This window comes from Perognathus longimembris, chromosome 3 (genome assembly GCF_023159225.1).
Source record: "Perognathus longimembris pacificus isolate PPM17 chromosome 3, ASM2315922v1, whole genome shotgun sequence".
In the NCBI taxonomy this organism is placed as follows: Eukaryota; Metazoa; Chordata; class Mammalia; order Rodentia; family Heteromyidae; genus Perognathus; species Perognathus longimembris.
The window spans coordinates 46,611,122-46,638,574 of NC_063163.1; the positions used below are offsets into that span (position 1 = coordinate 46,611,122).

General features: G+C 41.4%; 1 protein-coding gene across 2 annotated transcripts; it reads left to right on the forward strand.

Annotated features, from left to right (window-relative positions):
• On the forward strand, window positions 1–27,453 carry Thsd1 (thrombospondin type 1 domain containing 1). Of its 2 annotated transcripts, XM_048341448.1 has the most exons (5): window positions 1–161; window positions 3,866–4,005; window positions 8,467–9,432; window positions 22,261–22,422; window positions 25,658–27,451. In XM_048341448.1, exons 2-5 carry the CDS (start codon window positions 3,948–3,950, stop codon window positions 27,055–27,057), a joined length of 2,586 nt encoding a protein of 861 aa, XP_048197405.1. In that variant the 5' UTR covers window positions 1–161; window positions 3,866–3,947; the 3' UTR covers window positions 27,058–27,451. The 2 variants fall into 2 exon arrangements, with proteins under 2 accessions (XP_048197405.1, XP_048197406.1); XM_048341449.1 differs by lacking the exon at window positions 22,261–22,422 and having other exon boundaries at window positions 25,658–27,453.

The following is a 27,453-nucleotide window of genomic DNA, read 5'->3' on the forward strand; positions in this document are numbered from 1 at the left end:
GGCAGGCTGCGGGAAGGGCGCACCGCGGGGCCAGGGCGCGCAGTCCCGGGACGCGCGATGCTCGGCGGCGCGCTGCCTCCAAGCCCTTGACACTCCCCCGCTCCCCGCCCGATCCACTTCGCCTCTTCGCCAGGCCCGGACCCGCCGCACCCCGAGTCCAGGTAAGAAGAGCTTTGGGCAGCTGGGTGCTTGCAACCCGGCGGACACTCCGGTGCCGCGGGGACCCTCGGAGGCTGCTCTGGGGTCCGCAAGTGCCCCAAGACCCTGTCACCTCCCACAGCCCGAAAGCGAGAGCGCTCAGGTAGACTGCGCGGCGTCCCCTCCGGTCCCCCTCCTTGCACAGCCTCCACCCCCTCGACGTAATTCTTAAAAAGTCGGTCTCACCTCCCGGTAGTTTTTAACCAGGCTCTGCCTTGGGGGGGCGGTGAGAGGTGGGGGTGGGGTGGGGGTGGGGCAGGGTTGTGGGGGTTGAGTCCAAATTCTTGGGATCCTCAATAAAGTCAATCGCAGCCTGGGATACTAACGGTTGCAAAAAAAAAAAAAAAAAAATCAATAAATCAAAAGTTTCTTAACCCAAAGAAATAATTTTCTAGCTTACAAACACCAGGAGATAAGGCTTTTAGGCTGACCACTTGCCGGCACGAAGGATTTCCCAGGGAAACTGCATCCCAACCCCCGGGGTCCTGGCTGCATGGACTCCCCCCCCCCCCGAATATATAATGGAGGCCTGCTTCCACGAAGGGCTTTGGGATCGAGATTTCTTTTCATAAGATCCTTTGTGGGGGAGATAGACTCAAGATCGTGTGCACATTTGTTAGAGGGACAAGCTCACTTTGCTTCTGGTGTTTATGCCTTGTGGCAAGTCATGGGTCCCCTGTATTTTCTTTTGGGGCAGTGTTAAAGGGGGATAGGGTAGTCACTGGGAATCTTCACAAGTCTTCTTATCCTCTTAGCAGATACTTATGAAACTTGTCTATAAATGTATATGAATGCCATGTACTGTTCCCCCCCCCCTCCCGCCCAGTGCTAAGGCCTCATGCCTGCTAGGCAAGCAGTCTACTACTGAGCTTTTAAAACTCAGCCCCTGTCCAACTAGTTTCAAATGTGTTGAAAATATCCATCTTATTTTCTTAAAATGATTCTCAACCCAACTGGTCATGGAATTGGGAGCACACGTTGAACGGTAATAAGTAATCGGGGTAGAAAAAAATTAGAGACATATGATTATGATCAGAATCTTTATTATTATGTACAGGTAGGCTAGTTTATTTTATAATTCCATCTCTGTTCAGCTCTAAATATAGATTCTCACACAAGTCTATGTTTAACTGGTCATTTTCCTAAGCAGAAAAATATAATCATAAATCAGTTATGATTAAAGGCCTTTTAAAAAAAATGACTATCATGGAGAAGGGAGCAATTTGGGAAATGCCAATTCAGCTTTTGGGATGTCATTTCTTAGTTTGGTTACTGCATATCAGTGACTTAGAGGCAGCTCCTGAGATGGGAAGACGTTTTTTCTGGTTTGTTTTGTTTATGAGATGGGGTCTCATAATTTTGCTCAAGCTGATCTCAAAGTTCCTGAGCCCAAATAATTCTCCTGTCTCAGCTGCCGGAGCTGAAATTCCAAGGCATGGGGCCCTGTCTTAGCTAGGCTCAAGGCTTCCCCTTCCTGAAGGCATTGACACTCTTCAGGTCTCTCTCCATTCTCCCCTCTCTCCTCTCCCTTCTTCCCCCTCTCTTCCCTTTCCCCTCTTCTTAGTCCCCCTCTCCTCTCCATTCTCCCTCCCCTGCCCTTCACCTCCCCTCCTTCTACCTTCCCCTTCCTCTTTTCCTCCTTCCCCTACTTCCTTATCCCTCTCTCCCTTTCTCTATTTTGGTCCAGAAACCAGGAGTCTAACTTGGTACCTGTCGCTCTGGCACATTGGCTAACTCTTTGCCACCTGAGGGGTGCCTCCAACCCTATCTTTGGGTTTTCAATCTGGGTTGAGGGAAAAGAATGGAGTAGAATCGTGACTAGTTCCACCAAACTAGAGTTTTTTGGGGGGGAGTGGGGGTGGGGGGTAGAAGAGAGGAGGGAGTCCTAGTCATTTGCATAATATCAGTTCCCTTTCTGGAAGTGCAGTATTTCCTTTGTTGAACTCAGTGATACTTTATAAAGATATTTTCCTTCGGGGATGCTTTCTTTAAAAAATTTTTTATTGTAAAGGTGATGTACAGAGGGGTTACCATTACATAAGTCAGATATTGAATACATTCCTTTTTGGGCAGTGTCACCTCTTCCTTCATTTTCTCCCAGTCTTTTTTCCTTCCCGACCCACCTCTCCCCAAGTTGTATAATTCATTTCCAAAATAGTGTCTATGAGTATCAATGTCGGCTTAGTTTACCCTTTGTCCCACCAGTTCTGTGCTTCCCTTTCCCTGCTCCAAATCAGATAAACTTACATTCAAGACAAAAGATGCAGAAATAAAAAACAATGACAAAAGTGGGGGGAACCCACAAAAAAGTAAAATAAAAACCATTGATTTCAATTTCTTGGAGTTCATTTTGATAAGCATCATTTTATATGATTATATGCACATAGCTATTGAGCTCCTGTGATGTTCTCCTAAGAATATCCTCTTTTGTACTCACTGTGTGAATGTTTAAAGTCCGGTTTAATTTATCATGTCCAAGTGTAATTTATGGAAAGACTTGGAAACATTTATATTAAGTGATTTTGAATTCTTACTGAAAGAAAGCTAATAGAGACACACCATTTTCCTTTCTATTGAATTTGCCTTGTACCAGTCAGTTTTTTTTCACTTTTGTTCTTCGTTAATTTCTTAGCTGCAGGGGTATAACATATTTTGGAGAATATATACATATATATGTGCTTGTCTATTAAAAAGATATTAACTATGGGGCTAGTGATGTGTAGCTCAGTGTACTTTCTTAGTATATATTAAACTTTAGGTTCAAGCCCACATGTGCACACACACACACACACACACACACACACACACATACACACAGTAACTATGTAAGAAGACTAGAAACACTAACAAAGAATATAGTCATAGTTCTAGTATGAAAAAACTGACCTCAGATGACCTACCTTTTATTATATATTCTAGTACTCTAGTATCCGTACCAAAGTCAGTGCCTTTTCCTACAAATAATTCCCTGCCCTCCTAGGTGGTCTGGGACAATTGCTGTATGAATCATCCATCTCCTGATGCATATCAGCAACAGGTATTAGAAGACTGACCGAAGAAGAGAATTGTGATTTATCTGTTTTTCCCCTTAGACTACCCCAAATAAAGGACATTGGAACCATATGGATTCCGCATTTAAGTGTAGTATGCTGGTTATCTTTTTCAAAGGTTTGATCATTTGGATATACCTACTAGGAATCAAGAAACAATGCAACCCAGATGTTTTGCCTGTTGTGCAGTGTTAATGGCCTGCTTGTAGAAAAAGAATGGGGAGGAACTGGGCATATATAGCCTAGATGTTAAATGAAAGAGTAGGAAGTGCCAAGCATATAAATAATGTGAAGTAATAATATGTAGATTAGCTATGAGCTTTGATAAAATTAAGCTAGTAACAGACTTCCCATGTAAGAATGTGCTGCAAAGCTAAAAAGTTTTGGTGTTGCAAAGATCATCTTGATGCTGGGTATACTAAATAGTTGTGGCAGGTGAGCTATGTCATGGCACCAGACAGCCTTATACCATTATAGGTCATCACCCTAAGCGAATTTAGTGTTCTCCCTAATTTCCTTTTATAATCTCAGAAGTTTGACTTCTTAGAATGACCACTGTTTTTGATTCCATGAATTCCATTGATTGGAATGGTCATATTCTGAACCTCTAATTTCAGGAGTTTTGGGGCAAAGAAAAACACCATTTGGATGTGAAAAAGGACATGAGGAGACTAAAGACTTGGGATTTTGCTGATCAGAATGAAACCAATCTTGAAGGACTTTTCAAATCTGTTATTGGTGGTACTCTGTGACTACGGTGAGAATTGTACATATAATTTAATGCTATGAGTATCCAGAAAGAAAAGTGAATTTGAGATTTATAAATGCACTTGTGATGCTTCTGCACCGGGGAAGCAAGGAAGTATCAACAGTACAGCACCTTTTAAACTCTCTCCTTGCAACCTTGGATTATCTGAAAGTGACCTAGGAGTTCTGCATGATTAATTCCAACTGCACCTTAAATACACTTCCAGCTCTTTAGAAAATACTACACTACCATTTTAACAAATTAGAGACAAACATATTACCTGAAGTTCCTTTCGACTTATTTCTGAGTAATTCAGTATTACATCACTTCACACATACCCCATAGACACTTTTTTTCTTTTAAATTTGGGGGTTCTATATAAGCTTCCTCTTGACAATGGAGTACCTTCAGAATCAGTCTGAATGTAAGTCCTTGCAAGTGTGTACTTTGAGACATGTTTCTTAGCCTCTTAGCAATAACATGGACTCCTCAGGGTTGTTATGATAAAATATAGTCAAGAATGCAGAACATTTTAAATGATTGCATATATGGTAGGTGGCTAAAGTTAGTTCTCTTCATTCAGTTTGTTTCAAGCTTACTTTTCAAGTTTTATTTGGCTTCTGAGCCGATATGATCACCAATATGGCATAATCTTCACTATCCTTGATGATTTCTAAATATTTCACAGACATTTAAGCAACTGAAGGGATGAATGGAAACTGAGGGCTGGGATGTAGCTCATTGGCAAAGCCCTTGCCTAGCAGGTGCAACATCCTGGGTTCAATCCCCAGTAACAAAAAAAGAAAAGACCAAAAAAAAAAAATACAGTTAAAAAAAAACAAAAGAGTGGAAAATGACTTCAAATTTGATACTGAAAATGTAATCCCAGAGGCAGAGACTTCCTGGCTTGTGTAACATTAGTGGCACAGACAGTTATACAAACTAGACTTTTCTCTGTTTTTCATAAAGCATATTTAAACATGAAAACACTTGATTTAAGGAAAGCCAATGTAGGATTCACTTGTTTTACAGTCAATTATTCTTTCTTAAAAACAGATTACTCTACCAGGCACCTGTGGCTCATACCTCTGATCTTAGCTACTCAGGAGGCTGAGATCTGAGGATCGTGGTTCAAAGCCAGTCTGGGAAATAAAGTTTGGGAGACTCTTATCTTCATTTAACCACCAGGAAACTGGAAATGGAGCTGTACCCAGGCCCTGAATTCAAACCCAGAGCCTGACAAAAAAAAACAAAACACCACCCCCCCACAAAACAAAACAACAAAAACAGATTTCACTGCATATAATAGCTTCTTACAAGAAAATTGTGTGTCTTTGGTTACCTGATGATAAATAAACAGCAAAATTCTAACTTAAGCAAACTATGTAAGGATATTTGTTATTAAAAGCAAAATACTTAGCTGTGTATGGCGATATAATTCCAGTGTTATTAGGAGGCTAAGATAGAACAATCACAAGTTCAAGGTCATCCTGTGCTGCTATGATAGTTCTAGGTCAGCCTGAGCTATATAGTGAGCTCCTAGATCCAAAACCAAAAAATTAAAAATTAAAAAAAAATCTTCCCCTGCCAAAAAGAGAAAACAGAAAACAAAAATGAACAGCATAAACCACTAATGGAAACAAAGGTATTTTCATAAATCTGTGATGTTTTCCTTTTATCTCCACTTAATATGAATCAAAATCAAAATGTATTATTACCAGTTAGGGTTTTTAAAGCCACATGCTTATATAGAGATACTTGTTTAAATTTTATTAAGAAATTAAGATTGGGAGAAATGAAAGAATAGAGAAGGTTATGTTGTTATTTGTCTCCTTGTATAGTTAAGATATAACAGTACTAAATTTTAGTTTTGAAGTTAGAGTGTTTTCTTGCCTGTAGGTACATTCCCATTTTTCTCAGGAGTTCATTACCAACTTCTCCTGTCAGTGTACTCCTCCCATCTGCTGCTTGGAGAAGCCAAACACTGTATATTTGGTCTCTTTTTCCAGCTAAGCATGTTGGAACCAAATGCTTCCATCAGATCAGTCTGATCAGCCTCATTGACAATTCTTATCCTTCAAAAGACTCTCCTGTTAACTAAGAGACGGTGGTCCTCTTCATTTTCAAATGCATTCCAGAACCATCCAGCTTGCTTCAGATTCAAATGAGTATGACCTTGCTCTCAGTTTTACCTCCGTGCTTGGCTCTGGTGATACTATTGGAATCTCGTTGACCACCACCAGTACACCAAAGGTACCAGGGCAGCTCTCTACCAGCATACCAGCTGCACTGGAATCAACCACCTCCCTCAATCTCCAGATAAAAGGGAATAGCACTCAACTGCTATTGTCCCTAAATTAATAAAGAAAATCAACTTAATCTTATTTTGATAAAGGTAATACTTTCGATCAAACATTCAATTCTATCTGAATGTGTATATTTTATTTCACTTCATCTCAAATAGAAGGTTGATAAAGTGATGAACTAATTTTAAAAATAATCAACTCTGGGGCTGGGGATATAGCCTAGTGGCAAGAGTGCCTGCCTCGGATACCCGAGGCCCTAGGTTCGATTCCCCAGCACCACATATACAGAAAACGGCCAGAAGCGGCGCTATGGCTCAAGTGGCAGAGTGCTAGCCTTGAGCGGGAAGAAGCCAGGGACAGTGCTTAGGCCCTGAGTCCAAGGCCCAGGACTGGCCAAAAAAAAAAAAAAAAATCAACTCTGTGCCAGTATACTTATACTCTAATTTTAATAATCACTAATGAAATACTATTTTAAAAGTAAGACTACAACCCTATGCAAAAATCACATGAGATCACTGGGACATGTAATATATAATAGGTATGCATTGTATGTAGATGAGGAATATATATGTATATATAGAGAGAATAGTAAATTCATAATTATACAAGTTGTTTTTCAAACCAAAAGGGCATTGCAGTTTCTTAAATCTAGAAACTTTTTTATTTTCACCCAGCAATGGCCCAGTTCATTGTTGGATTGCCAAATTCTGCCTCCTTTGATATGTGTTTGGATGGTGTTCAAAATGGAAACAAGGATTCTTGTGTGTCTGTGTTCTTTGTACTGTTCACTTCAGCTGCTCTGCTGGGTCCCTTTCTAAAAGAATATGATTGATCCTAACTGAATGATACTTGGGAGGCTAGTAGTCATCTGTCCTTACTGGGCCAATACCAGTTGCTATAATATCATTAATGTTGCCAAGGACAAGCCTGGTTATTTTATAAATGTTTGTTCTATTCCTTGGGTGACCCACGAAGAATGAAATGGCTACATTTCTTACACATTTAAGGATTTCTTCACATTAAATACTGGCAAAAACTCACAAGTCTTGAATCTAAAAACTTTGAAGTCAATTTAAAGTTCTATATTTAAAACAGTCAGTTTGTTTTATGTCATTTATATCAAGCAGTGCTAATTTCAATATCTACCCATTATCCCTAAATACCTAAACTCTGAGAATTGTCAACTATTACTCTAGTTTCAAATATTTTCTTTGAATTTGCATGTTCAATGTTATGAATTCAGGGAGCTTACCACTAATTTGGAATATTAGTTTATTATTTTGTGCCAGTAATGGGGCTTGAACTCAGGGCCTTGTACTCTTTTTTTTTTTTTGCCAGTCCTGGGGCTTGGACTCAGGGCCTAAGTACTGTCCCTGGCTTCCTTTGGCTCAAGGTGGCACTCTACCACTTGAGCCACAGCGCCACTTCTGACCTTTTCTGTATATGTGGTACTGAGGAATCGCGCCTAGGGCTTCATGTATGTGAGGCAAGCACTAGGCTAATTCCCAGCCCCAGATGCTTGCACTGTTGTTTGGCTTTTTTTTTTTTTGGCTCAAGGTTGGCACAGTACCTCTTGAGCTACACTTGCATTTCTGGCTTTTTTTTTTTTTTTTAACCAGTCCTGTGGCTTGAGCTCAGGCCCTGGGCACTTGAGTTTCTTTTACTCAAGACTAGCATTCTACCACTTCTACTTGTCCACGTACGGTGTCACTTCCTGCTTTTTCTGTTTACGTGGTACTAAGGAATTGAACCCAGTGTTTCATGCATGCTAGGCAAACACTCTACCACTATGCCACCTTCCCAGCCTATTTTTTTTTGCTTTTTGCTGTTTAAATGGAGATGCGTCATAGAGATTTTCCTACCTGGGCTGGCTTTGAACCATGATCCTCTGATCTCTGCTTCTTAAGTAGCTAGGATTTCAGACATGAGCCATCAGTGCCCAGCTTACTTTGGTATTTTAAACCTCCTGAAAGTTGCTGAGAAAACAGAGCCCCTTAGAAAGGAATGAGCTCAAGTCCCAGCTCCCAGGAGCTATGTGTCATTTCACATTTTACATCATCCCTGGCTCTGTTCCAACTTTGATCTAAAATGCTATCTTCATTAATGTCACTTATAGTTGCTCAAATGCACCCTTTGTAAACCAATTTTGGCCATTTTCTTTCAGTCCTTGGAGAAGCTGAATATATCCTCTTGGGAGAACCCAGCCATGTAGCGCTAAGCAACAACACAGTATCAGTGGATTTCCAGTACTTTGATGGTGCTAATGGCACACTGAGGAATGTGTCTGTTTTGCTATTAGAGGCCAACACCAACCAGACTCTAACCACCAAGTACCTCCTAACCAACCAATCTCAGGGAACACTTGAGTTTGAATGCTTCTACTTTAAGGAAGCTGGGGACTACTGGTTCATGATGACTCCAGACACATCAGCCAACAGCACTTCAGTACCCTGGTGGGAGAAAAGTGCCTTTCTAAAGGTGGAGTGGCCTGTCTTTCACATAGAGTTGAACAGAACATCCAAATCAGCAGAAGGCACCTTCCAAGTGGGCTTGTTTACCAGTCAACCTCTGTGCCCATTTCCTGTGGACAAGCCTGACATGATAGTGGATGTCATCTTTACCAACAGCCTTCCTCAGGCAAGAACCAGTCCTGGGCAACCCCTGGAGATCAGAACCAGCAAAAGGACAGAGCTCACCCAAGGACAGTGGGTAGAGTTTGGCTGTGCACCTGTGGGGCCAGAAGCCTATGTTACGGTGATGCTGAAGCTGTTTGGCCAAGACTCAGTCCTTGCCTCCATAGGACCCATTGACTTGGCCCAGAAATTTGGATACAAACTTGTGATGGTGCCAGAACTCACATGTGAGTCCAAGGTGGAGGTGACGGTGGTGCCCCCACCATGCATCTTCGTCCAAGGAGTGGTTACTGTTTTCAAGGAGGCCCCCCGCCGGCCTGGAGAGAGGACCATTCAGCTGGCTGAAAACAGCCTGCCCCTGGGAGAGAGGAGGACAGTGTTCAACTGCACTTTGTTTGACATGGGGAAGAATAAATACTGCTTTCATTTTGGTGTTTCAAGGAGAAGCCGTTTCTCTGCCAAAGAGAAGGAGTGCATGCTAATTCAGAGAAATATAGGTTAGTATTGAGGGTTTTCCCCCAACATTCAAAAATCAGATCAGCCTATTTATTTTTGTTGTTATTTGTTTTCAAGATTATTATTTAGAATGTTGATGAACTAGATGATCATTTTAATGGTTCATTCTTTATAGCTGCCAATTGGCTTATCATTCTTATCTGAAAAATTAAGAGTACACTCTTCTTTCAGTATCCATTGGGGGCTGGTTCTAGAGTACATTTGCAGAGAACCTACACATACCCTCTTGTATAGTTTAAATCATCTTTAGGTTACTTTTAACACCTTATGTAATATACATTCTATGTAAATAGCTGTTCTCACTACATTGTTTGGAGAATAACAATAAGAAAAAAGTCTGTACATGTTCAGGTTAGATGCAGCTTTTGTGTGTGTGAGTATTTTCCATCCATAGTTAGTTAAGTCTTCAGATGTGGATTCTGGGGATGCAGAGCATGCAGGAAGGCAACTATCCTAGTAAAGAGGTCATTTAATCACTTTAGGTCTCAGTTTCACCCTTATTCAGATAGGCACAATAAAAGTATCTACCTTGGAGGATGAATGAAATAAATACAACCTTCATAGTACAGTGCCTGACTTATAGGAAATGCTTGTTGAACTATAGTTTTTTTTTTAAACATATTATCCTGTCAGGTGTCAGAAAGTCCATGACAGAAAAGACTGGAATTCAAAAGTGAATTTCAGATTATATTTAGTATTTGTGAGGTTGTTTGGTTTTTTTTTATTCTAGCTGAGCAAGTCTCTTCTCTTAGGTCATTCATTTTAGGAATGAAGCCATTTTACTGAGAAATCCAAGATCTCTAAGATGTCTTTAGATTTTATTCTGGGATCTATGTGTGGCTCAAGTGCCATCCACTCGATCTTTCTCCAACAGTTCCCTATTATTTTATTATTAAATTTTTATTGTTTTTATAAAGGGGGTGTGCAGAGGTGTTGCTGTTTCCTAAGTCAGGCAATCAGTACATTTCCTTCACTCTCTTCCAGTTTTATTCCATATTTAAATTTTTCATTTCATTCATTCATTTGCAGCCATGGGGATCAAACCCAGGGCCTCATGCCTAGTAAACCTACCACTGACCTCTACCCCCAGCCCACCCACTCCTATTCTACTCTTTGCTTTTTTCCCTTTTACCTGGGTGTAAGTCTGGTCTTAGCAAATGGTTTAATGTGGCAGAGCATGTGTAGTTTTCTTACCTGCTGTTCTTATCTTCATCCTTCAGAGCCCATGGCCTCCTGACTCACCAAGTTTCTAACTGTAACCGTGGAGCTACCTACTTCCTCTCCATAGATGTCCCTTCCCTTTAACTTTCCTCTCTTTCTTCCTTCAACTTGCCTACTTGCCTTTACTTTGCTTCCTGCCTACAGTCTGTGGCCCATCCTTGTATCTACCCTACTGCTGTTTTCAACATCTCTGCCCTGGCATCCTTTCCATGCCCCTGCACAGGTCACACCCTACTCATGCATGAATCCAGCCCTCTGTTGGCTGCCCATCAAGCTGCTGAGATTGCATAGCAAGATCCCAGTTGGGAAGACTGGTACTCACTGTGAGTGGTTCATGCCTCTGCCCTCAGCTGGGTCTCCATGCTGCCCAGCAGCACCTGGGTGGTTTGTACCCAGTTCTGCACAACATATCATTTATATTTCCTCCACTCTGCTCAGAACTCAACCATATGGTTATCTCTAAGAGTAGATTTTGTGGCTTGCCACACAGGGGAGCTTACTACTCAGGTGAGAACTTACTACCCTCTCACCAAAGATCTATAAGCCTATAGGTATTGGATCCATCCTATCCCCCTTCTTTCCTGTCACTATGGAAGAAGTTCCACTCCTTCCATATCAGGTCAACCTTCCCTTCCAGACCCTTTGGTCTTTTTAGGAAACTCCCATTTCATTATTCTCTCCAACTCTTATCTTTAACTGTCTCTTACAATAAATGCTCATTCTTGTCGGCTTTGAAGTACAATTTTATCTTTTTGTCAATTATAATTTTCTTATCTTAAAGCAACAAAACCTCCTAGACTCAACCTGATAAGTCACCCCAGACATCACTCTCGCTCTTCTTCACTTTATAACCTCCTCCTCTTCCTCGTCTTTCTCCTCCTTTTGTATTGTGTTCCAGCTTGAGATGAGGGCTTGTGTTCTTTCTTGATTTTTTCACTCATGGCTGGCACTCATCACTTAGGCCACACCTCTGGCCTTTTCCTGGTTAATTGGAGATAAAAGATGATCCTTAGATCTTAGCCTCTATAGATTGCAGGTGTGAGTGACCAGCACCCAGATTGTTCTCCCTCCCCCTCTCCCCACACTTAAAAAAAACTGTTAACGATTTTGGAATTTTTTTGTTGAGCTGGCATCCAACTTCACCTCCCTGTCTGCTACTTCTTTACCTCCTTGGCCTGCAAGTTCTCAACTCTGGAGGGTTAGTCATCTCTTTTCACACACTTGCTAAGAGAATGCTAACTTGATGCTGAATAGTTGGCATCCCTAAGATGCCTCCCAGCTATCTCCAGAGCAGCACAGCTGGAACTGGATTCATCATCTTACCTATTAAGCTGCTCCTCAGTATAGGACTCCACCATCTATGTCCTTGTTCAAACCAGAAACCCACGTCTTCCTCTTCCCCTCCTATTAAAAAAAATCATGTCACCAAGTCCTATAACTTCTGTTTCCTAAGTGTCTAACTCTCTCTACTTTTTCCTGGTTCCACATCATGACATTTGATTTAATTTCCCATCACACTTTACCTAGACTCTTGTAACAGATTCCTAACTAGTTCTTGGTCACCTACTTCATTCTCTCAGTACAACCAGAAAGATTGTTTAAATTCAGGTCTGCTGAAGCTATTCCTCTATTCCAAGCCGTTCAGTCTCATTACTTGGCATGGATAGGAACCTAAAAGATTTTCAATGCTCATCAGGCTGCCTGTTCTGCCCCAACCCAGTCTTCATCTCTCAGCTGGGGCTTGGACTCTTATCTTCTCCTAGTTGACATTAACCTACCTCCAAGTCTGCACTTGGGTGACTTTTTCTTTACCTCAGGATTCCACCATAAGCTCCTTCATTTTATGGCATCTGTCACGTCCTGATATTACTTGTTCAATGTCCTTTTCTCCATACACATCTCCCCCAATCCTTTGCACTTCTGAAAATCAGGGCAACTCATTTGATGTAAAATCCTACTTGCACCTATATTTAACCCACTTAAGATGCTTGCCACATTTAATAGGTATTTGGTATTTATTTATTTTATGCCAGTCTTGGGACTAGTCCAGGCTGAGGCACAGTCTCTAGCTTTTTCCTTTTTCCCTCAAGGATATCACGACTACTTGAGCTACAGCTCCACTTCTGCTTTTTGGTGGTTAATTTGAGATTAGTCTGTCCAGGCTGGCTTCCAACTTGTAATCCTCAGATCTCAGCCTCCTGAATAGCTAAGATTAGCAGCATGAACCACTGGTGCCTGGCAATTATTTATACCTAGTTTTTGAGATAGAGTCTCACTATATATCCCAGGCTGGTCTTGAATTCATTATCCTCCAGTCTCAGCTTCTTGGCTGCTGGGTGCACAGGTGGGTGCCACCACTCTCAGCTTTAAGATACATTTGCAAAGCATAAATTGAACTCAGGTCTGGCCCATTTCAGCTAGGCATTAGAAAAGGTTAAAGTGAACTGATTCAGACATCCAAGATTATCTTGGCTTTTCAAAAGAAGGTAAATATGTGTTCAAGGAAAAGAAAGTCTGACTGAAACTAATAGAAATGAACTAAGAGAAATCAAGGGACTCAGGCTATTTGATTAATGACAAGAGCACTTTCTTGTTTTGACAAGCATCCCATGGATGCTTTCACTCAATGCCTAATGCTGGATTTCCCCACAGAATCAGTCAGGGATGATACTGGAAAGAAGCAGGGTAGGGAGTGGTTGTCTGTGTGCCCAGTCTGAAGATGGTCAGGGGCTTCCTGGGGACAACCCCATGCCGCATCAGCTGCACAGAACTCTTACAGCTGAGTGTGCTCACAAGAGGAGCCAAACACAGATTCTCCATGTGGCAGATTGATACTGGTTCTGACTAAGAAGTAAAATTTATACTTGCAATAAGAACCTCAACGCCTTTCTCTGTTTTTAATACTACTAATCTGAAAATTGGAACCCTCCCAATATTCTACAATCTGAAAGATTTTATCACCAACATGAGGTTACAAGTGGAAAATTTCATACCTGACCTGTGTGAGCAAAGATTGCAATCAAAACATAAGCATTAACTGGGTATGAGAATGCACACCAATAACCCAGTTACTGGGGGGAGGGAAGCATATATATATATGTATATATATATACACATACATACATACACACATATATACATGTATGTATATGTGTGTATGATATTTATAGATATCGTATATATGTATACCTATGATACTAGATATATAAATAGAACATACTTCCAATATATACTATATATAGTGTATGGCTATATAGCATATAGTGTATATATAGTGTGTATGTATGATGTGTGTGTGTGTGTTTGTGTGTGTATACTGGATTGGAAGCATGGCTTAAGTGGTAGAGTTCTTGCAAAAACAAAATAAAATCCAGGAACACTAAAAATATTGTATAAAATTATAGGCTATTTATAGGATGTGTAATGAATTGCAGGTTTAGGCTTGAGTTCCATTCTCACATTACATCATGATGTATATGCAAATATTCTAAAACCTGGGATGCTTGATATTCCAAATACCAAAATAATCTCAAGCATTGTGGACAAATGCTCATGACTAAAGCTTATGACTAAAGTTTCAAAAGTTTATGACTGAACTAAATTCTCCTCTTTTTATTTAAATTTAAATTGACAGTGATAACCAGTAAAAAGAAAAAAAAAAAGCACATCTGTTTTGCCAGATAAAATCTTTCAGGGGGGGCTGGGGATATAGCCTAGTGGCAAGAGTGCCTGCCTCGGATACACGAGGCCCTAGGTTCAATTCCCCAGCACCACATATACAGAAAACGGCCAGAAGCGGCGCTGTGGCTCAACTGGCAGAGTGCTAGCCTTGAGCAAAAAGAAGCCAGGGACAGTGCTCAGGCCCTGAGTCCAAGGCCCAGGACTGGCCAAAAAAAAAAAAAAAAAAAAAATCTTTCAGGGGCCTACTATGAGCCACTGACTCAGTAAATGTGTGGGTTTTTTTTGAAAATGAAATAATGTGTTTTATATGTGTGTCTTTTCTCTAAAACATGTCTTTGGACCTAAATATACAGCACATTTTGGGTGTTGCCAAAAGTGACTATTCATGATCTTTGCATAGTGATTGCTTGGCAAAAGGCACTGGCCTGAGTGCTTTGGGAATATTAATATGTTTAGTTTTCATAATCCTGTAATATAGGTTCATGATGTCATTCAGATGAGGAATGTTATAGATGAGGAAATATAGCATAGAACATCTGGTTAAGTCATTCAACCAAAGTGTTTTGAGTGGCAAAGCCAGAATATAGAACCAAATAAACTATGGCTTGGTGATGCATTTCAGTGGTGGAGCGCTTGCCTCGCATGCACAGTGCCCTGGGTTCCATCCCCAGCACCACAAATCAATCAACGAATCACTCAGATACCTACATTGTATAGGATGCAAGTTTTCTTATATTGTCATTGTGCAATGCTTTCCACACAAACAGCGGTCAATTTCTATTAAACAATATAAAGCTTGTAGGTTGAAGAAGGGTTTCAACAACAACCCCCCCAAAGAAACAGAAAAAAAAAAAAGTTCTGCTGTTATCCTCCTGAACTCAGTTCCTCTTTGCTGCCCACTTATCCCACATAGCCATTTGGGAGTTTACTGGCACGAGTATGAGCATAATTTGCTCAATGTAAGTACAAAAAACATCTGAATGGCTTCTCCCAGATGCCTTTGCTTCTAGTGCTTCTAGCTACTCACTTGTGTGTGGAATTTTCTTATAAGCATGTTTTGTTTAGTTGTCTTGGTCTTTTGAGCAAAATGTCTTACAGATGTGAATATTTCATAGGCTGTAGTCCCTCAGAGTCTTGAAAGCTGAAACATTTTTTTCCTCATTCACATTCCAGACAGTTTTTTACTTCTTTAGAATGTATTTTTAACAGTCTAAGAAGGATTTAACCTAGCCGAACAGGTTTGCTGTGTAGTGTGTACACATGTATGGATGTCTAAGCAGGACTAAACATAATGGCCTTTCTTTCATGAAGAGAGACTATTTGGGGTATTGGTTATTTTGTTTTTCAAGAACTATAGATACCCAACAAATGACTGTTTGCCCATTATTTTCCTCTGAGGCTATTAGCAGAGATTTTCAGGGATCAAATGGTAAATTAAAAAAATTGTTTTGCAAAATTTGATCATTGCCTTATTTGAGTGATTTTCTGTTTAATTTGATTTAGAAATGAACATAAAAATTAACTTAAGTTTTTGGGTTTTCTATTGTTTAACCCATGACTCATGATTTTACTTTCAAGGATAAAGGTCACTTGATATTTTAAGTTAGATATTTTTTAAAACTCAAGATTCATGCTTTTTCTTTTGTTTTCCTTTCTGGTACTGGGGCTTGGGTGCAGTCCCTTAGCTTTTTCACCCAAGGCTGGTATTCTACCTCTTGAGCTTTATTTCTGGTTAAATGGAGATAAAAAGTCTCATGAACTTTCCTGCCTGGGCTGGCTTCAAACTAAGATCCTCAGATCTCAGCCACCTAAATAGCTTGGATCACAGGTATGAACCACTGACACAAGGCTACATTGATGCTCTTTGTTTTTCACTTTTTCCCCAGCCCTCTACCCCATACTCATGTTTATTTTCTTGGTCCCCATTAAGGGAGATTTTGATTTTAGGTTAGTGTCTGTACATTTACACAAATGTTTATATAAAGTCATAGGAAAGTGCAGGAAGAATAACAAGAGGATTCTAGCTGTTGTAATTCTTTTTTTGGTATGGTCTTAAACATAAGCACAAGAGGAGAAAATGTACATTGACTTAATTTTCTATTTAGATTCCCCAGTAGTGGGTTTCCCAGGAATTTTTTTCAAAAATAAATATAATATCCCAATATGTTAGCTGAGAGAGACTTTCCTCTGAGATTCTCAGAGCTTTTCAAGCACTTATGGGCTTCATGTCTGAGCAGCAAAGAAGTTCTGCAGACAAAGCCCACACATTGTTCTGATGTAGGAGGAGCTGCAGAGGAGCTGATCCCTGAGACACAGAACCAATATTGTGTTCAGTTGGACCTTTGCATGGAACATTATTACCACACCTCAGTTGATGTTGGTCCAGGATAATGCTCCCACTCTTGTGAACATCCTCAGAGACTTAATTGCTCTGAAGAACTCATATTCCATGACTCACTCCAGAGATTGCACCACTTGGCTATCCTGAGAACACATCTACTCTGCACATTTCCCTTTGGTGTTTGTAGTACTTTGTACTCCCTTGGCTGCACTCAAAGTTTTTTTTTCCATAAAAGATGTAGAGAAACTTCTGCAGAGCATGCTTTGGTTCCTAGGGTTGGTAGCACCTGGTAGGGCTTGGGACTTGGATGGGTATGGAAAGAGAAGGGACATGGGCTAGTTCTTTATGGGGAATGAAGCAATTTGTTTATTTGATAGTGATTGCATACTTGCTAAGAAGAGAAGTTGTCATTTATCAATAGTGTCAATAATGGCTGCTTTGGCTAGGGGGTGTGTAGCTCAGTGGTAGAGCACTTGCCTAGTATGCATGAGGTCCTACATTTGATGCCTAGCACCCAAACAAACAATAGCAAAGAAGGCTGTTTTGGTAGAGCTTTGTGTGTATTTTGATGTTCTGTTGTTGGTAGATCTACATGTAGCATTGTTAAAGCTCCTCACTAAATCACCTTCTTTAACACTTTATACTATTCTTCTTTATCTGTGTATCTTCTTTATCTGTGTATCTTCTGTATCTTTGGTTCTGCAGCCTGTTTTGATATTTTGATATTAATATGGCTACTCCAATTTTCTTTGAATGTTCACAAGGTCTATCTTCTTCTGGCTTTTTATCTATCTATCTATCTATCATCTATGTACTATTAGATGTAAAGTGATGTTTAAAAAAAACAGCATACAGTTCGGCTATTTGTGTGTGTGTGTGTGTGTGTGTACGTGTGTACCAGTACTGGGGCTTGAACTTGGTGCCACACACTTTCACTAGCCTTTTTCGGCACTCTGCCACTTGATCCATTCCTCCAGGTTTTTTTTTTTTTTGCTGGTTAATTGGAGATAAGAGTCTCTTGGATTTGTTTGCCTATACTGGCTTTGAATAGTGATCTCTCAGTGCTCAGCCTTCTGAGTAGCTAGGATTATGGGTGTGCATCACAGTGTCTGGGGTAAGTATTTTAAAATGCAAGATGATAATCGCTGCTTTTTTATTGGTATGCTTTAGGTTACTTATATTGGTCTAATTTTTATATGACTGAGATAAAGTCAATTGTTTTTCTGAATTTTAAAAAATTTCTTTATTGCCAAAGTGATGTACAGAGGGGTTACACGTGCATATGTAAGGCAGTGGGTACATTTCTTATCAGACTTGTTACTACCTCCTTCATTTTTCTCTCACTTTCCCCCTCCCCAATTCCCTTCCCCCCATGAGTTGTACAGTTGGTTTAAAGCATATAGTTTTGTAAGTATTGCTGTTGCATTAGTTTTCCTTTTACCGTTTGTCTCTCTATTTTGATATTACCCTTCCCTTCCTTAGTTTCAATAAACATATATACAGTACTCAGGGTACCAAAATCAGTAACAGCGACATCAGGGGTAAAACCATTGGAAAGAAAGACAGAAGACAATGGCATAATTTCATATGGTACGTTGAAAATAACAACAACAATGATAAACCACTTACCATAACGTGGAGTTCATTTTGCTTAGCATCATCTTATGTGTTCATATGTACATAGCTATTATGATCTTCTGCTAGGACTATTCTAGACATATACTAATTATTACCAATGAGGGAAACCATAGAGTCTATGTTTCTTTGACTCTGGTTCACTTCACTTAGTATGATTTTTTTTCCGTCTTTCCATTTCCTGATAATAGATGCCTAGAATTCCATTCTGTATATGTACCACAATTTCTTGATCCATTCATCTACTGAGGGGCATCTGGGTTGTTTCCATATTTTAGCTATGGCAAAATGTGCTGCGACGAACATAGTTGTGCTGGTGGCTTTAGTGTGGTCTTGCTTGTAATCTTCTGAGTAGATGCCCAAAAGCAGAGCTGCTAGGTCATAGTGGGCTCTATGCTTAGCCTTCTTAGAAACCTCCATACTGCTTTCCAGAATGGTTGAACAGGTTTCCACTCCCACCAACCATGTAATAAGGTTCCTTTTTGGCCACATCTCCTCCAGCAGCTGTTGTTATTGTTTTTCTTTTTAAAATTTTTAAAATTGTTTTTTTTTTTTTTTGCCAGTCCTGGGGCATGGACTCAGGGCCTGAGAACTGTCCCTGGCTTCTTTTTGCTCAAGGCTAGTGCTCTGCCGCTTGAGCCACAGCACCACTTCTGGCCGTTTTCTATATATGTGGTGCTGGGGAATCGAACCCAGTGCTTCATGTATACAAGGCAAACACTCTTTCCACTAGGCCATATTCCCAGCCCTAAAATTGTTTTAAAATTAAATTTTATTGACAATGAACAGAGGGGGTACAGTTACATGATAAGGTAGTGAGTACATTTCTTGTCATAGTTGTTTTTTTAATTAAATTTTATTGACAAACTGATGTATAGAGGGGGTACAGTTACATAATAAGGTAGTGAGTACATTTCTTGTCATATTTATTATACCCTCCCTCATTTTTCTTTCCCTTCCCTAGTTCAGGTAAGCATATATACAATATCCAGTGTACCAAAATCATATACAGTAACCACATGGGGTATGCCAAAGGAAGTTCACCTAGTACATTAAACATAATGACAACAATAAAATCCTCCTGTTTCCTTCTCTTGGAGTTCATTTTACTTGGCCTCATCTTATATAACCATATATATGTAGCTTTTGAGCTATTATGATCCTCTGTTAGGTCTATCTTAGACCTTTTTATGTTTGTTTAGTAATTGTTTGGTTTTAGATACATAATGTAAAGTCACTGACCCAAACATGTGGAAATGCCATTTGAAGTTTGTTATTTTACAGACCTGATCTCTACTGTCCCTCCCCACCCCCACTAACAATCATATATCAAGGAGACTATGCCCCTTTGTTCTGTAGGCTTGTCTCGCTCAACGTTATTTGTTCAAGATCTGACCATTTCCCTGTGAATACCATTATTTTATCATTTCTAATCACTATATAGTATTCCACTGTGTACAAATACCACATTTTTTGGGTCCATTGATCTGTAGTGGGCATCTGTGTTCTTTCCATATTTTGGCCATTGTGCAGCGATAAACATGGATGTGCAGATGTGTTTATGGTATCTTGGGACCTTTTGTTCAGGATAGATGCCTAGGAGTGGTATGGCTGGGTCATAGGGTATGTCTATGCTGAGCTGAGCTTTTTGAGGGACCTCCATACTGTTCTCCAAAGTGGTTGTAGTTATTGGCTTTCTTGATAATGGACATTCTTATTGGGGTGAGGTGGAATCTCAGTGTTGTTTTGATTTGCATTTCTTTTGTGGTCTTGTTTGGTTTGTTTTTCACAACTGGTATATCTAAGTGTTTTGGTTATCCTGCTTGACTGTTTAGAGCATCTTCAGTCTGTAATGTCTTTTGTTAATTTTGGATAGGTGTTAGACACTGTACTTCCAAATATTAATTTTGTTATATTTCCTTTTTTCTCTTGGAATTTCAGTTCCATGTATGAAAGACTATTTTATGTTGTTCTATATCCCTTTGGTCTTCTGGTTTTTTATTTTTATTTCTTAATTTATTCTTTTTCCTTTACTATTTTTGCCATAGTCGGTTATATCCTATTGTAGCAGAATGCTTGAGATGATAATTTATGGCACACAGACATTTATTTCTTATAGTTCTAGAAGCTGAAAAGTTTAAGATCAAGGGGCTTGCATCTCCAAGGGCCTTCTTGCTTTTTTATACCTCTCAGAAGGTGGAAGGGCAAAAGAATTTGTGTATGTAAGAGATATCAGCCAGCTTCAAATCCTTTTAGAGTTAGCACTAATCTAGGATAAGCACCGCAGTATCTAAACATTATTCACTGTATCTCAACACTGAGGTAGGTGTGGGAGTGATATCTTTATAACATACTCTTGGTGCAATATTCTGAACTCATAGTAGTATATGTGTTTTAGTTTGGGTGATTTCTATTTATGTTCGTATTCATTCATGTTTATTTCCTCAGCTATGTTGAACCTATTTTGGGCTTGTAGAAAGCATTCTTCATTTATTTCTGATATCATGAGTTTTTAAAAAATTTCCATACAACTCTGGTTTATGACTCTGGTGCAAATTTCTATATGTTCATAGGTCTTTTCCCAATCTCTTAGCACATCACAGTTATTTTAAATAATCTCTCTAGTCCTTTTAATATCTGGATCACATCTGAGTCTCGATCTGTTGATCTTTTTGTTTCTTGATAGTTTGTATTTCTTTGTCTTGATAGTCTGCATATCTCATAATCATTTGAAGTTGGAAATCTTGTTTGGAATTGTAGATACAGAGGAAATAGAATTTATGCCTGGAAATCAGTATGCTTCTATTTCCTCTAGATCTTTGATTTGTATAGTGTGTTACTATAATAAGGAATTGAGCCATGTTTGGGTACTTCCTGTTGCTGTGATTACCTTCAATGCATCATAGATTTCACGATTTTCTGAGTTACACTGGGTTTAGGATAGGCATTGCATTGCTAGATGTTTTTTTTCTTTCCTCCATGTTTTTTCTCTTCCACCTTCAGCTCTGGGCTTGAGCCTGTATGTCAGACAACCTTTCATCTCTTGCTCTTGCCTCTTCTCAGCCCTGATCTGCTGTTATTTTCACTTGGCACTTGCTAACCTGTAAGAGGAGGGCTTTCTTTTTTGCTCACTCAACCTCATCTCAGACAAGTTCTGTGTCTCTGAGTCTCAGAGATGAAGCCTTGTCAATGTTCTGTCACAATGGTAGAAGATCTCAAATTGTGTGAGCCCAGGATATCTTCAGCTCCAGCAGGCATTGGTCTCAATGAATGCTCTTAAGGTTGACAGATTACTGTCTTTTACTCAGTGGTTGAAGTTAATATTCTTAAGAGAGGGTAGGAGGAAGGATCTGCGTGAGGATTTATGCATTCTCTGCACTGATAGCTCTTTGCTCATTGGACTTGCACCATAAAGAGTCTTTGTCCAGACTTGTAATTGACCTCAACCCTTCAGGTGAGATCCCCAAAGAAGAGCCTGCATAGATACAAATTCCCCTTGCTATGTCTCTACTAGTGGAGTTGTATTCTCATGCTGGTCTGCGCTAGGCTTCTAGCAATTCACTACATTTTTAGCTGGATTCTTCTCACCAGTGTGTGGGTGGGTCCTGGAGTCTATCCTAGGTAAACAAATGTATTCCCTCTCTCATTGGAGGAGCTTGTGTTTCCTTATACTATAGGCTGGTGGTTGGTTGCCCTGTGACCTTAGCTCTCCCTGGTGGGTTCTAGACAAGCTAAGATTTTTATGGATCTTATAGCTTTTCTTTGTTTTAAAGTTATGAGTAGCACTCTTTTCAGTTTTCTACTTGTCTGGGAATGTTTTTACTTGTGGACTTTTAAAGACCTGAGATTTGAGTTTTGCTGTTTCATTTGTATGTTGTTAGGGTCATTCTCAAATGAGCTAGCACTGAGAGCATGACTTATGTCCTTGCAGAGACGTGGGGAGTATGGCAGCCTTGGAGTCAGTGTAGCACCACATGTGGAGATGGTGTCCGAGAGCGTCGGCGCGTGTGTCTCACTTCCTTCCCCTCCTCCAGACCGGGCTGCCCAGGAAAGTCCTCGGAGATCTCCCCATGCTCTCTGGAGGAGTGTGCTGGTAGGTATTTTAGCTCTCTCTGGGTGTCTTCCCTAATGGGAGAGAATATGGAAGTCAGGCCTGCCTGTGAACTACCTGACTGCATTTAGAAGTACCACCTTTTGGCTAAAACCACGGGCCCCTAGCTACACACTCAGCTAAGGTCTTTGCCTTAAAAGTTGCAGGTAAAGCATTTGCCTAGCATGTGCAAAGCTCTGAATTTGATCCACAGTACTGCCTTTTCTACAACACTATCCCCCAGATTGTGTGAGAAAGAGGAAACTGGGGTGCATCTGCTGTGAGTTTATGGGGGCATGGAGAGTGGCAGAAGAAGCTGGGGAGTATATGTTTCATGGCTTCTATTTTTTGGTGACCTACCAGAATTCTGGGGAAGCAGGTTGGCTAGACAGCTTGAGACCATGCTGAAACTGGAAGCAAGTATTTTAAGGGATGGAAGACAGACTTGCTTAGGGACCTATAGAAAGCTTTGGGGGTACTAGTGAAGAGGCTGGATGCCATGAAGGTACACAGGCTTCTATAGTCATGGGATTGTGTGTGTGTGTGTGTGTGTGTGTGTGCGCGCGCGCGCACACATGAGTATGTGCAGATGTTTGTATCAGACTTGAGCTCGGGCTTCGCACAAGCCCACTTCCAGTTCAGCATTTTTCTAGTTAATTGGAGATGGACTTCCAAGGACTTTTCTACCCAGGCTACATTCAAACCATGATCCTCCAAGTCTCAGCCTCGTGAGTAGTTAGGATTATAGTCATGAGCCACTGGTACTTGGCTGAGAGATTGGATTTGGGAAGCCTAATCACACTATGCAATCCAGGCTGGTCTCAAATCCACAATCTTCCTGCTTCAGTTTCCAGAGTAATGAGATTATAAGTTTGCACCATCATTCCTTCCTTTCTTCCTTCCACCCTCTCTCTCTTTCTTTTTTTTCTCTCTCTCTCTTTTTCTCTCTTTCTTGTCCTAGAGCTTGAACTCAGAGCCTGGGAGCTATCCCTGAGCTTTTGTGTTCACAACTAGCATTCTATCATTTGAGCCTCAGCTCCACTTCTGGCTTTTTGTTGGTTAATTGGAGATAAGAATCTCATGAATGCTCCTTCCTTTCATGGCTAGCTTTGAACCACAATCCTCAGATCTCGACCTTCTGAGTAGCTAGGATTATAGGTATGAGTCACAACACTTGTCTTTTTGTTTTGTTTTGTTTTCTTGAAAGTGTTTAGGGATTGGGTGTAATAGCTAAGAATTTGAGTTTACTCAGGAAGGATTTTTGCAGCAAAGCAAGAGAGGAGATACATAGCTCAGTATTAGAAGTTCTGAGAATTGAAGTATTGAATAGAAAATGGGTTCAGTGATAGATCATGGGGCAGAAGTGAGGCCAAGAGGCAGCAGGCAGATTGGAAGTAAAGAGAATGTTGGGGACTCATACATCTCAGCAAAGTTGAATGCACAATGAAGAACCACAAGTGCATGAGAGGGGCAGGCACAGCCAGAGTGGCCTGTAAAGGTTAATATTCCCAAATATGAGTTCTGAGGATTCTGTTCAGTGGTAGACTGTGTAATACGCACTACAAAAAAAGTATTTTTAGTAGAGAGGCACAATGGCAGACAATGAGAAAGACATACACACACACACACACACACGCACAGACATTGAAGCTGCTTGGATAGTCCTTGTAGACAAAGAGAAAGACATACACACACATATGAAAATGTATACACACATATGCACAGACACTAAGGCTGGGATGGTCCTTGCTCTAGGATGCTGTGGAAGGCTGGAACCTAGGTGCTAGGTGCTAGAGTGACAGATGGCTGTGAGGGGGTTAAGAGATGATGGTATTTGAGGAAGGGGAGGTGAAGGGTATCTCAGCAGCTGGCACAGGCATCAAAGGAACAGAAGTTTCATATAGAGGTAAAGGAATGCTGGTTGAACATAGTAGTCAGGAATGCGATGGAAGACATACTGTGTTGCTGATCCTGTTTCCTTATAGAGAAGTACATGTAACAGCTCCTACCTGAGGATTGAATAGGAAGGCCTCATGTAAAAGGCCAAGGATATGCTTTGTGGGAAGAATGGGGATAATGAGCAATCGAACTGAATGTCCTCTGAGTGTAGAGTACAGTAGAAAGGCACAGGAGTGGCAGGCAGAGGGGCAAGTAGAAGAGATGAGGCCTAGAGACAATGGTAGGACTATGGGAAAGAGGAAGACAGGTGTCTAGGAGGGCTTGGATGTTGCAGGGACCAAGGGGGGAAAAGGTGAGGTCAAGTAGCAGTAGTTGGCCTCAGGTTTCTAGAAGTTTCCAAAGCAGTACAAATGGAGGCTGGAGGTGACATCAGTGTCTTGATGAAGTTTTTAAGGACTATGGGACAAATCAACTTGAGAGAGTGAGGAAGATGAAGAAGACCAAAGCCACATGGAGGGTGAGAAAGGAGTGGACAGCTGAAAACGAGGAGAGAAGGTAGAGGCTTTGCTAGTCAGAAAGACAGTTTCTGGATGATAAAGGGGGAAGAAGTTGTATATTATATTTCCAATGGTCTTTCCTCAATCTGTTTCTTTAGTTATTTAGGTAGTCATACACTACCTAAATCATTTTGTGTTTTGAGTTTTCTACTTGGTAGGAATTGCCACCAGGTGCCTTACATGTGCATTTAACTACAGGAATCCACGTTCCCCTCATCAAAGCAAAAAGCCTTGATGTTTTCTACCCCTTACTTCCATGCAGGAAATGTGGAAAGAGTCTCGGCAGGAACTAGTAAGCACAGGAGCTTGTCTGTAGCGTTTCTGGCCAACCCCCCACCCCCCTTCTCCGGTCCCTTATTTTCCTCTTTACTGATGACTTTGTGTGTCTTCCTTTGTCATTAGAGATCCATTTGTCTGAGCAGAACTTCCAGCCCACATTTCTTTTCTTCCTTTCTTTAACTGCTTTGGTAATCAGAACAAGAAACTCAGTGATTTTTAAATCATGCAGAAGCCAGGCACTGGTGGCTCATGCCTGTAATCATAGCTACTCAGGTGGCTGAGATTTGAGGACCGTAGCTCAAAGCCAGCCCAGGTAGGGAGGTCTGTGAGACTCTTTATCTCCAATTTCTGGTGAGAAACCCAGAAGTGACACTGTGGCTTGAGCCAGAAAACTCAGGGACAGTGTCAGTGTCCTGAATTCAAGCCCCATGACTGACAATCTATCAATTACCATGGAGAGAAATGAACACAAGAGGCTAACTTTCTTTTCCATGTCTTTGTAGCTCTCCGGCCATCTAGTCCATCTTCTCTTCCACCCCAGGATCCAGTGAAGTCCAACAACATAGTGACAGTGACTGGGATATCCCTGTGCCTGTTCATCATCCTGGCCACGGTGCTCATCACACTTTGGAGGAGATTTGGCCAGTCTCCCAAGTGCAGCACCCCTGTTCGACACAACTCCATCCATTCCCCTGGCTTCCGGAAGAACTCAGATGAGGAGAACATCTGCGAGCTGAGCGAGCAGCGGGGGAGCTTTTCAGATGGGGGTGATGGGCCTGGGGGAAGCCCAGGAGACTTGGGTATACCTCTGACCTACAGGTGCAGTGGACAGGGGTCTCCTGAGGACGATGCTTCCGGCAGCGAGAGCTTCCAGTCCAATGCCCAGAAGATCATCCCCCCTCTCTTTAGCTATCGCCTGGCCCAGCAGCAATTGAAGGAGATGAAGAAGAAAGGTCTGACAGAAACCACCAAAGTGTATCATGTGTCACAGAGTCCCCTCACAGACACTGCCATTGATGCTGCCACCAGCCCCCCATTAGCCTTAGAAAGTCCTGAAGAAGCAGCAGCAGCAGCAGCAGCAGCAGCAACAAACAAGTTCAGGATCAAATCTCCGTTTCTGGATCCGCCTGGGGTGAGTGCTGGGGAAAGACCTCCCTCCAGGCTGGATTTCAGCATGTCCGCGGCCAGCTGTGCCATTAGCCCCAGCCAGACCCTGATCCGCAAGTCCCACATGAGACATACTGGGGGCAGAGGGGCCTCCTCTGACAGGAGCCACCCTAGGAATTCCCACTTCCGGAGGACAGCTAGTTTTCATGAAACCAAGCAGGCCCGGCCATTCCGGGAGAGGAGTATGTCCACTTTGACTCCACGACAGGTTCCTGGCTACAGCTCCAGGACAAGAACCTGGGACCAGGCTGAGGACAGGGCTAGGCCATCAAGTCGAGGCACTCATCTGCTTCCTGAGAAAGTGGAGCATTTCCAAGGCACAAGTGGGACCCGTGGTCTACTAAACCCAACTTCTAAACCCTACACTGTGGGGCAGCCCCTGAGGAAACCAGATCCCGGGGATCACCAGGCAGGATTAGTGATGGGAGTTGAGAGAATAGAGCCTCACAGAGCTCGAAGGGGACCATCCCCCAGTCACAGGAGTGTCTCAAGGAAGCAGTCCTCCCCCACCTCCCCCCAAGATCTCTACCAGAGGGTCAGTCCACTGAGCCCTTCTCAGTGCAGGAAAGACAGGTGTCAAAGTTTCCCAGCCCAGCCAGAGTTCGCCTTCTATGACAACACATCATTTGGCCTCACTGAGGCTGAGCAGAGGATGCTGGACCTTCCAGGGTATTTCGGGTCAAATGAAGAGGATGAAACCACAAGTACACTTAGTGTGGAGAAGCTGGTCATCTAGAGCAAGAATCTGCCTGTGTCTTCCCACACTTTTGCTCACATCAAGACATGGATTACTCCCGTTGTCCTATGACCCCTTTTATAGAACTGCTCACCCAGTAGAATGGTGTGTTAGGGAGGCAGTAGCGAGCATGTGTTTTGATACATGAGGAAGAAGTTATTTCTGCTAAGCATCTCCTTTTGTTATCTTGTTGTTCTTGGCTTATTACTCATGGATGTAATAAAATCTAAGCAAAAGCAGATAGGGCTTGGCCTGTCACGTCCCTATGAAAGATGACAAGACATGACCTATGAGGGTGATGTACATTAAACACCACACTGGCAGTTTCCAACTTGAAATAGAAATCTGGAAATCCCAGGACTGGAGTAAAGATAACTTGGTAGCACAATGATGAAT

Coding starts and splice junctions, on each gene's coding strand:
- Thsd1 (XM_048341448.1), top strand. CDS start 3,948: ATGAAACCAATCTTGAAGGACTTTTCAAATCTGTTATTGGTGGTACTC. Junction 9,433..22,260: donor GCTAATTCAGAGAAATATAG/GTTAGTATTGAG, acceptor ATGTCCTTGCAG/AGACGTGGGGAGTATGGCAG. Junction 22,423..25,657: donor CTCTCTGGAGGAGTGTGCTG/GTAGGTATTTTA, acceptor ATGTCTTTGTAG/CTCTCCGGCCATCTAGTCCA.